The sequence below is a fragment of the Lepisosteus oculatus genome, chromosome 23, assembly GCF_040954835.1.
Source record: "Lepisosteus oculatus isolate fLepOcu1 chromosome 23, fLepOcu1.hap2, whole genome shotgun sequence".
Classification (NCBI taxonomy): Eukaryota; Metazoa; Chordata; class Actinopteri; order Semionotiformes; family Lepisosteidae; genus Lepisosteus; species Lepisosteus oculatus.
The window spans coordinates 3,644,737-3,655,944 of record NC_090718.1 but is presented as its reverse complement, the minus strand read 5'-3'; the positions used below and the strand labels follow the sequence as shown (position 1 = coordinate 3,655,944).

General features: G+C 52.2%; 1 protein-coding gene and 1 long non-coding RNA gene across 2 annotated transcripts; one reads left to right on the top strand and one right to left on the bottom strand.

The window, feature by feature from the left end:
- The first annotated feature begins 680 nt into the window (after nt 1-680).
- On the top strand, nt 681-3,632 carry LOC138224814 (uncharacterized). The gene is made up of 2 exons (XR_011183255.1): nt 681-959; nt 1,856-3,632. It is a non-coding gene; the product is annotated as an uncharacterized lncRNA (long non-coding RNA).
- Nucleotides 2,975-7,176, bottom strand: nppcl (natriuretic peptide C-like). The gene is made up of 4 exons (XM_006642366.3): nt 6,824-7,176; nt 6,397-6,567; nt 4,845-5,153; nt 2,975-4,051 (listed from the first exon to the last, which is right to left on the bottom strand). Exons 2-3 carry the CDS (start codon nt 6,520-6,522, stop codon nt 4,857-4,859), a joined length of 423 nt encoding a protein of 140 aa, XP_006642429.2. The 5' UTR covers nt 6,523-6,567; nt 6,824-7,176; the 3' UTR covers nt 2,975-4,051; nt 4,845-4,856.
- Nucleotides 7,177-11,208: the final 4,032 nt, after the last annotated feature.

The following is an 11,208-nucleotide window of genomic DNA, read 5'->3' as shown; positions in this document are numbered from 1 at the left end:
GATGCAGGAGACAGGAGGCTCCGAATTCATCATGAGCAGCCTGTCATATTACCGCGGTCAGGGGTGGTTAGGCCACAGCGCAGGTGTGACATTTGATCTCTGGGGTGCTGTGTAAGCATTGACCCTTCCCAAATGTGTAAAGGTGCCTTTGAGAAAGATAATAGAGGCTGTTGCTACAGCTACTAGAATAAAAGCAGAAGAAGAATAGGGTGGTTTCGTAACCAATAAATTATTCATGGAACAAGTAATAGGTTTATTCCATGATGAAAAGAGAACGTTGTGTTTCTTTTCTTCTCTTTTCAGCAGGGCATGACTCCATTGTTCCTCTGCAGCCTATTCATGCTGACGCAGCTCCCCACCTGAACTACTTCAATAAATTATGAAATACTTAAAATAGTAATGGTTAATAGACAGGAGAGCAGCAGACGCGCATGACTTTAACGTATACAAGAGAGCGAATCGCAAGAAGTGTTTTGCCAGTGTAAACGGCAGCCGATGAGCGGGTTTGTAATTAAGTTTCTAGCCTCACGACCTATCCCGGAGACGGCCTCCCCGCCCCCTGCCCCTCCCCCTTTGTCTTATTGGTGGCCTCCGCTGCCACTCCGACTCTCCGACGTCACTCGTTGGCTGCGAGGAGGCTCTGTGGCTGCGTTGCCACGGCGACCGAGCACACGCTGGATCGGCCGCACTGGGGCTACGTGGGGATCCGCGCGTCTGCCGTTCCTACCCCGGCCGTCGGGTTACGACTGCATGCGAGTGAAAGAGACGGGCCATGGTCTAAAACTCAGAGGCAGAGGCGCACTCGCAAAGACATTCAGGCCACACACGCCGCCGCCAGGACAGGCGGACAGGGGCGTGAGCGCCGGGAGTCTGGTTGGCGAGATCGGTTGCCTGCATCTGACCTTCTCCAGAGACGGAGAGACTGGGGGGATCGATTTCCGTCTGGGAGCTAGGAAAAGGTCAGCTCAGCGCTCGCTGGAAGGACCCTGACCTTTCCGTGCCCCCACTCTCTGTACCTCGCTCTTTCACCGTGGTGCTAATGCCCAGGCAGTCAGTCGCAGTGTCTGAAATTGCCTTTAAGTCACCATGGATATGCTTGCACTACACTGTACTGTATTTCCCCGAGTAAGGTACAAACTGTACTGTATTATATATAGTGCCAGATTGATACTGCAATTTATCAATGTAGCTGTCTATGGTGTGCTGTTCTGCCCTATAATGTACTATACTACATTATAGGGCAGAACAGATATACTACATTATATACCAGATTTACATTGTACCGTATTTACAGAGCCTGGTCTTCACTGTACTGTATCTACAGAGACTGATCTACACTGTACTGTATCTACAGAGCAGATCTACACTGTACTGTATCTACAGAGGAGGTCTACACTGTACTGTATCTACAGAGTCTAATCTACACTGTACTGTATCTACAGAGCAGGTCCACACTGTACTGTATCTACAGAGTCTAATCTACACTGTACTGTATCTACAGAGCCTGATCTACACTGTACTGTATCTACAGAGCAGGTCTACACTGTACTGTATCTACAGAGCAGATCTACACTGTACTGTATCTACAGAGTCTAATCTACACTGTACTGTATCTACAGAGCAGGTCCACACTGTACTGTATCTACAGAGTCTAATCTACACTGTACTGTATCTACAGAGCCTGATCTACACTGTACTGTATCTACAGAGCAGGTCTACACTGTACTGTATCTACAGAGCAGATCTACACTGTACTGTATCTACACAGTCTAATCTATACTGTACTGTATCTACAGAGCAGGTCCACACTGTACTGTATCTACAGAGTCTAATCTACACTGTACTGTATCTGCAGTGCCTGATCTGCAGTGCCTAAAGAGAAGAAAGGAAACCACGTTTCGGCTGTGGAACCTTCTTGGGGGTGTCGTTAATGACTGGCCGGGTGAGCCAAGATACCCTCCCCCCCCCCCCAGCCGGGCAGCAGGGAAAATAGGTAGTTTGGCACCGGGTCCGACCAGCCAGGCGCTCCGCCAGCACTCAGCACGACGAGCCTACCGGCGACTGGGTCCAGTGCCAAGCTCCCGAGGAAAGGAGGCAAAAAAGGGGACAAATAAAAAATTGGGAGAGCCGCTCGGGTCCGAAACCCCGCTCAGCCCCGGTAGACACCGGACCGCAGGGGGATCTGACCTCAGTGGCCGGGCAGGGAACTGCTGTGGGCGGCCTGGACGGAGGGAATCGGAAATCCTGGCGCCGGCTAGACCGGGCCGACAGAGACATATTTGGCCCTCGCTTGAAAACCCGACCCCCGGCTTCCCCTCTCCATCCACTCCCAGAGTCCTCCTTCGGTGAATGCCACACGCTGCGGTATGAAAAGGGGGTTGCTTGCATCCCGGTCAGAACCTGTTCATTACTGACCGAGCCATCTAAAAGACATCTCGCTCGACCCACAGCTGGTTTCCAGCTGGTCAGCGCTTCTGCGGAGGACGGGACGACCGTCGTTTCGGAGCCGGGACAGGTGAAAGGCATGGACAACAGCAAGTGGTCGGACTTGGAGGGGCTCTTGCGCTGTGCAAATCCAGCCCCAGCAAGCACTTACCCTGATCGATAAAGGACAATCACCCTTTTTTTATGAACGTCGGTATCACTATAGAATCTTGACTTGTTAAGAGTGTGTACTTAGTGTAAGAGGTTTATTGTGAATTCAAGTTTACCTCGATCCACTGTAGGAACTAAACTTACAAGAAACAGCCCCGCCTTGTTCCCCCTTTTAAAGAAAGTGCGTCCCCTGTCTCCGAGCTGAACTGCCAACAGGTGAAACGTTTCTCATGGGGAAGCGGCGCCTTTTTGTTAATACGCGTCGCAATGCTGACACCCAGTGGCTTCGCGAGAAACTGCAACGTCGCATCTTCGGATCTGATCAAGGAGCTGTCCCACGACGGAGCTCCGACAGTAATAATGCAGCCCAGACTCCGAAAACCCACACAAATCTTTTATTTTGACAGCATCTCCGGACACGGTGTTGGTTTGTTGACGATGAACAAGCGGCACACGACGAGGGCAGGACCCGACGGAGATGGGACCTGGGGCCCGGGTCTCTCCAGCCTCTCTCCTCGGGGGGGTGTCGAACTCCTCCAGCCGGCCGGGATCAAGGAATCACCGCGGGTGGTGGAGAGTTTCCCTTCACATCAGGCTCATGGCTTGGTGAATTTCTCCTCCAGTAAATACACCCTCCCCCCATCCAGCAAAAGCTACTCTCGGTTACATAAGCAGCGTGTAGTTTTATTACAGACAGGTAAAGGAAACAATACTACAGTGACAGTAGGATGCCATGCCATAGCGAGGCACTGTGGGCCAAAACTGAAACTAGTCTTTCATGAAACATGTCAACAAATGCACGGTGCTGCAGTCCACACTATTCTGCACAGCGGTGCTGGGGGGCTCTTGTTCAACGGTAGCCAGGCCATTCTCGTAGCTCTCTGCTTTGGCACAGAATGATTGCTGAAAAGCTTCCGTGGAGGAGTGAAGTACTCTACTCTACGTCGCCTGGTACCGGCATTCGCGTGTAACAAACAGGGAAAGCATCGTCCCCTCAGAGAGCCGCTTTGAGTAATGTCGTCTATCAAATAAATAATTACAGCACTGTATTTTGCCTGCTTCATATTTCCACATAGCCATCAGCAAACTGTGAGCACGTTCTGCTGCTGTGCAGTGGACAGCCTCCTACATAGATCCGGCGGTATATAGTGCCAGGGCGAAATTATAGCTTCTGAGCAAACACTACAGTAGCCTACTACAGTCTTTTACTCCGTGTCAGAAAGGAGAAAAGACAGAGCGCAGCCGAAGTCACTAGTCTGAAAAGCCAGGTACACACATCGCTCACAAGTTCGAGACAAGCTGCCTTGTTTTCATTTTAAAGGAAAAAGTAAAATGGGTGATACATATTCAGGGAAGAGACGGAGCATTTTGAAAAACACGCAGAACGACAGGGTGGAGTTCTAGAACGGCGCTGGGGGTGGGGGTTGGCAGAAGGTTCTAGAACGCCGGGGAACACCTGCAGGGACGAGAGAGACCGAGAGAGACGAGTCAGGGCGAAGACTCAGGCGTCGTCACACATGACGTTTCTACCCAGCCAGAGATCACTGGCTCGTGTCGCCGACAAGAACAAAAAGGCAATACACCTGGATCACAACACCAAGCACAAAGTGGAGCAGGCACACACCCTGCAGCCTTAAAATTAATTGAGATTTGACCTAGCTCGGACTCCCGCTCAGGAGATAGATTTGTACTGTGAGGCACCGAATTGTCGAAGACTAGAGAAATTTCTCCCTTCACCCCCTTGTTGAATAATTTCCAGTTTCTCCCATCAGAACGCAGATACAGACTCATCAACTCTCCAGACCAATAGAATTACGTTCTCATGCATACCAGTAGTCATACTGTTACTTAACACTTGACTTTCATGCAAATATGCATGTATGTTGTGTATATTGTTGTTTTAGTCGTGTTCTTTTGTTTCTCTGTCCGTCTGTACAACAGCACTGCTGCAGTGAAGCAAATTGCCCCCTCAGGGATATTAAAGGCTCTCTCTTACTCTTTAAAGGGGAGTTTTAATACCTGATAGCTCAGTTTTAAACTTATACTGCTAGGTTTACATTATAATTAGCAACACGGTGCCGTTTGTTGCTAATTAACATCATGAGCTTGTATAGAGTTTATTTTTGCAACATTCATATTATATTAGTTCTACACGCTTCATCTTCAAGGTTGAGAGTGGGGAAAAAAAACTACATGCAAATTGTCAAGTTGGTTGTAGTTGCCTGGCCTGTCCTCAGAAAGACACTCACCTCAGCCAATAGTTAGCAGCCGAGCCCGCTGAGGGAGCCAATCCGGTCGAGTTTGAGGCCAAAGCAGCCTCGGGCCCACCCCTTCTTGGCCCGGTCGGAGAAAGCTCTCTTTCGATTGGCCAGCGTGTCCCTCAACAGGCGGTACCACGGGTGCTCACTTGTTGGGGGCAGGTCAGTCCATCCCGGGTACTCGGCGGCCTTCGAAGTGGTGTCCGCCGGTCGTAACCTCTCCCCGGGGTCGCCGGCGAGGCTCTCCAGTTCGTCTGCGGTCAGGAGATCCCTGTACTGTTCCAAAAACTCCCGCAGAAGCTGATGGGAAGGAACACGTGTTAAGGTCGTGAAAAACTATCGCCAGCTTTTTAACCGCTTCTTCCAGTGCAGGGTCGCGGGGGAGCTGGGATTTATCCCAACATAGAACTGGGCGCAAGGCAGGGTACACCCTGGACGGGACGCCAGTCCATCACAGGACACACACACACACACTCACACCAGGGCCAATTAATCTACCGGCATTGTCTTTGGACTGTGAGACGAAAACCACATAAACACAGGGGGTACATCCAAACCCCACAAAGACAGCCCCCCACGTCTGGCATTGAGCCCAGGGAACGCACGCCTCCGCGCCACTGTGCTGTTACGACTATTCTTCATAATGACACCTCTATAATAGGTGACGTATAGAATAATATCACAGTGAGAAAACAATGCAGAAAACATATGAACAATGTGAGTTATTCCGCCGTGAAGTATGTGTACAGTACGGAAACTGGGAGAAACCCGATCTATTCTTTGATCGATAATTTTCTAAAAGCCGCATGAGGTAGAATGAAATGATGTCTTTGGTTTTGATATCCGTTTCGCTCCGATGCTCTGGCAGCTATGCCACGTTCAGAGCAGTTCTGGCAGACGTCGGTACCTGTATAATTAATATTCACCAGTCAGTCTGCCTGAGTTATCATTCCGCATCATTCAGATTCATTGCGCTTTTGACGGACTCATTTCACGCGCCCTGGCACGGTAGTTCATTGTAAATGACTGTGCCAGAGGGCACTGCATTCATGAACAAACTACACTACAGTGATGCTGGTTGAAACTGCGTCTTAGTGTCTGCAGTTTTCCTGCAGGCTTGAAAAAAACCGCGGGGCATAAACACTCCAGAAGACGACCAGGTATGCAGCCGCGCGTAAAACGGTCGCGCCCCGAAAATACCTCCTGTACGCACCCCGCTTCCGCTGAAACGCCACGGGCATGATATCCCGGGCAGTTCTGACAAACCGTCCAAAACATCCAAAGTTACAAATCCCTAAACCCCGTTTGCAGCGTGTACCCACAACTTCTGCGTCGACAAGACGTTGAAGTCCTTCACTGAACCAATTAGTCCACCCGATCAATGGGCATCGTTTTCGGTTTTATGGGGGGGGGGGGGAGGACTCCATCAGATAGAAGAGGCGCAGGAGTGCCGTATTAACCCCACCCCGACATCACCCCCCCATTACCCCCTTCCCGTGCGCAGTGTCCGCCGTCACGCCTCCGCCGCCCGCGGTAGCGGTACCTGCATCGCGGGCGCTGTCTTGAGAGCGCGGCTCTCCGTCGGGACCAGCGGGAGGCACGCCAGCAGCACGCCGAGGAGCAGGTACCGCGGGCGGGGGAGGGACAGCCGGGATGTCCGAGCGGTCATCTTCAGCGCTGGAGACGGCTGCTGCGGCTGCTACACCTGCAATGACTGCGGTAATAATAATAATAATAATAATAATAATAATAGATCAAGAGGAGAAAAGAGGACAGTCTGAAAGCTCCGCAGAAGGATGGAAGGAAATAAAGGAGTGAGGAGACGAGAGAGAGAAGACCTTGCAGGTAGTCTAGAGTGGTTGAGTTAGACTCGTCTGCTCCTCTGCCTCTGCACTGAGCCAGCCAGAAGGATGAGTGGTGGGACAGGACAGGTAGGGCGAAACACTGGAGCCCAAGTTGGCTGAACTCACCTCTGTCGCTTGCTTTTTGGGTCCCGGGGCTGCTGTCCAGTCTCCTCGCGGGCTGTCCGGCTCACAAGCTGCTTTCCATGGCCGACACCTGTCAGGTTGTGACACCAGCCCTGCTGCTCCCTGGCTCACTGCAGCACTGGATGCTGTTTGAACCCCTCGCTCTTTCCTGGTCTCTCTCTCGGCGCTCATGTACTGTAGCCTCCAGCAGTCGCTGGCATATGTAACCCCCCCCACTCCCTGTACAGGAGAGTTTATCTTGTCACTCAGGTGATGTCATCCCTGTTTAAACAGCGGCGTCGCCACGGCAACCGGACACCCCATTCTCGCGCGCACAGCTGTCACTGCAGCGGGTGCGCCCAGAAACATGAGGTCACTGCCGCAGGTCGGAGGTCAGCGGCGCTTTCCAAGAAAGACACAAAACAAGCAGGAGGAGAGAGATTCCGAATGAAAAAAAAAAGCCACTTGTCTCGGCGTGCTGGATTGTGTCATTGGTTTATTATGTCTAAATGTACTCTCCCATAAGAGTCCGCATTTCAGTGTGGATTAACCCCTCTCCCTCCGATACTGAGCTTTAGTGTCCAGTCAGTCAGTCAGGGGCCTTGTGCTGTAGTGTCCAGTCAGTCAGTCAGTGTCTCTGTGCTGTAGTGTCCAGTCAGTCAGGGTCACTGTGCTGTAGTGTCCAGTCAGTCAGTCAGTGTCTCTGTGCTGTAGTGTCCAGTCAGTCAGTCAGTCAGTCAGGGTCACTGTGCTGTAGTGTCCAGTCAGACAGTGTCAGTGTGACTGTGCTGTGGTGCCTAATCACTCTGTATGAAAGTGCAGTAGTGTCCAGTTAGTGAGTGGGTCTGCATTACCGACCCCCACCCACCTTGGGACTCTATAATCCCTGTCTCCTCCACCCTTCCTGTTCTTGATTGGTGCACCTGACTCTCTGCACAGGAAGTGACCACATAGCCCCAGGAGTAGTGGCTCAGACAGGGCTATGTGGCCGCAATTACTGCCCCCTCCCTTCCTCCCCAGTGGAGTATCGGGTGGTGGGAACCAATTTTCTGCTGGTGTGTGGGGCTGGGGGGGGGGACCGTACAGCAGCTCACCTGGGAGATCCAGACATTGCTTTCTGGGCCTTCCCTGTTTTCTTGCACTACGTCGCTCAGTGTGTCCTCCTGCCCTCCTTTTCCCAACTCCTCCTTTCCCTTCTCTTCTTTTTCTCCTTTCCTCCCCTGGGCTCCACCCTCAGCCACCTCCGTCTTGCCCTCTCCATGCCCGCCGCTTCGGGCTTCAGCTCCCTTTCAGCTGCCAGCGGGAGGACAAAAAGAAGGAAATGCTGCATAGCAGTTCGGGGGAAAAGAGGCGCCGCTGGGCCGCTTCCGAGAGCTAGCGCAGCGAAGAGGCAGGAGCGTCGCGCAACGCTTCGGTTAGGGAGGGAAGGTGAACTCTTATGATTGGATGTGCTGGGGAAGAACCAGGTTTGACGAAAGGCCAGTTGCTGGCCGCTATTGACATTTGTGTTATTTGGGTTTTTTAAAAGAACAGTTAATTGGTTAATTGTATGCATTGTCCTCAGTCAGAGAGGAATCCTACTCCGTTGGGCCCCCGAGCAAGGCCCTGAACCCCAGCTGCTCCAAGGGCGCCGTATAAATGGCCGACCCTGCGCTCTGACCCCCAGCTTCTCTCTCCCTGTCTTTGTGTCTCATGGAGAGCAAGCTGGGGTCTGCGAAAAGACATTCTTAATGCAAGAAATTGTATAAAGCCAATAAAGCGATCTTATCACTCTGCTCTCCTCCCCCCTGAGAGCTGGCGTGTGGGGAGAGTGCTGGCGCATCATCCAGGTGGGGGTACACACTGGCGGTGCTGGAGGGGGATCCCCATTACCTGTAAAGCACTTTGAGTGGGGTGTCCAGAACAGCGCTCTATAAGCGTCAGGAATTATTTATAAGCAACAAAAATCGTCCTTTCCCTTCACGTCCCTCCTGTATTCCCCCATTTCTCCCTCTGCCTCCTCTTCGCTTTTCCATTTCCTTCCACCTCTCTCTGCCCCCTTTTCAAATCCTGCTTATCCCCCCACTTTTCCCCATCGATCTTTCGGCTACCATAAACGTCGTACCCCCCCCATCTCTGCCCCCGGGCCCTCGCCTCCAGCCAGCCCCTTCTCGCGGTGAGTTACCGTCTGTCAGAGCCATCTGCTCTTGCTGCCCCCTGCCGCGCCCGCCCAGCGCTGGGGCCCAGCCAACACACACATTGCACACGACCGCTCCGTGCGGCTGGCTTATCAGAGGAGACAGGGCTTTGTTCCCAGCTCAATTGAATCTGTAACTTTTCCTGCACGGGGAAAAAAAAAAAGTTTGCCTAAGTAGTTTTTTTTTTGTTCAAATTAAGCCATTTAACTTTTTTTTTTGTTGAAATTATAATATGCCGCCCACACAAGCGCAGTGTGTTGAGCGCAGATAAGTGCAGCTGTTTCTACACCTCTGAACCGAGAGCCAGAGCTTAGTGTGGGAACAGAGAGTCACGGTGACTGAGGGGGAGGGAGGGAGGGAGGGAGAGGGGGATGAGGAATCAAGCTGGAGGACAAAAAAAATAGGTGGGGGGGGAGGCAGAGAGCAGGAAGAAGTTCGAATAATGGGAATGGAAGGGAGGGGGAGAGAAAAAGAGGAGTGAAATTGCGAAGAGGGAGCGGAAGACGGGCGAAAACGAGGAAAAAAAAAAGAGGACGAGAGGCACGGGGAAGCAGGACAGAAACCGTCAGGTGTCAAGCTGGCAAACGCATTGACGTACGGTCCTCCGCGCCGGTGAGGCACAGGCGCACTGCGGAGGCCGGGGGTTAGCGCGGAGTGAAGATGGTGGCGGTTGGGGGGGGGGGGGAGAACAGTCAAGCACACTCCCACACACCACTGCCGAGCGCAGGGCAGACGAATCCACCGTCGGGACCAGGAGGCGCTATTGACCCCCTCGGCCCGGGCTTCGCGAGCGCGAGGGGCGTCCCCCCCCACCCGCTAGAGCCAGCTTTTCTCAGCGGCCAGGGAATGCATTGCAAAAGGACTCAGTTGAGCAGAAAGCAACTGGAATTAGGTTTTGCCTCATCTGATCGCTTTATCCAATTCAGGGTCTGGTGGGACAGCTGGAGCCTATCCCAGAAAGCAATGCGTGCAAGGCGGGGTACACCTCAGACGGGACGCCAGTCCATTGCAGGGCAGACAGACAAACACACACATCAGAACCAATATTCCAAAAGGCCAGTTACCCTACTTGCTTGCCTTTGGACTGTAGGAAGAAACTCGGGTAAACCTGGGCAGAACACGCAAACTCCACGGAGACAGCACACCAGGAACCCAGCTGTGAGGCCACCGTGCCACCACATCGTCCCCATTTAGAAATCATTTGGAACGCAAAGGACACCCATCACGGGGCAGCCTTTCCACACACTGAACACCCTAAGTTGCAACCGACCCCTCCCACCGTCGTCTCCAGTCACCGGCTCTGCCATCTCGGGGGGTCAGCAGCTCCTATTCCAGCTCATCTATTAAACAGCCTAAGTCCAGTATAATTCTCCCGAGTCTTAAGATACTGTTTTATTTTTTTAGAGACCTACATCACAGCTCCCTGACTAGGATTAGACACCCATGGTTCAGTCAGTCTCACGGGAATGCAGGAGCTCTCTGGTATTTTGGCTTGTTTTCTAGGTGTTTGCCAAACATCAGTACCTTACAACCCCCAGAAAAGTGGATTTAAGCCAACGAGCTGCCACCCCACACTCCCAAAATGCTGGGAGCACATTCCAAACTTCTTTGTAACTTCCAAACCGTTTAAAGTTTGTCATTACGAGATTGGGCTGCATCGACGACACTGCGGTGGGCACAAAAGTCAGGAATGCTTCTGGGCTGGAGCTGAGCCCGTCAGAATTTCAGCCCCCACTCACGGCTCACAAGGGGGTGTGTGCTCATGCCATGAGCCGCGCGATCAGTCACCAAACACGACGGCGTTAATAACAACCTTCCGGGTCTGATGACATCCCCTTGAATTGTTCCAAAAGGCAGCAGCTCCCAGTCTTTTTGTGGGTGTGTATTTTTGCCTCCAACCCCGGCCAAACGCATTCACCTCTCTCCCGTACCACCCCCCTTGGAAATAAAGACGTCACCTGGTCTGTGAGCAGCTGCCTGCTGCCAACTGATTCCAAGTTTTGTCAGGCAGCGGCCTGTGAAACTGGGGCTTGGGAGGAATTGAGTTATGAAGGCTGTCTGGTACAGCTGTGACATTCTGCCATTTGCCAGCGCTAAGCTCATTGTAGAATGTCAGGGTTCTAAAATTTATGCACTTTAATAAAACAGATGAGCTACCTCATTCCCCATCGGGATCACAGTTTTAAGAGGCGGTTGATGGGTTCCAAAAAC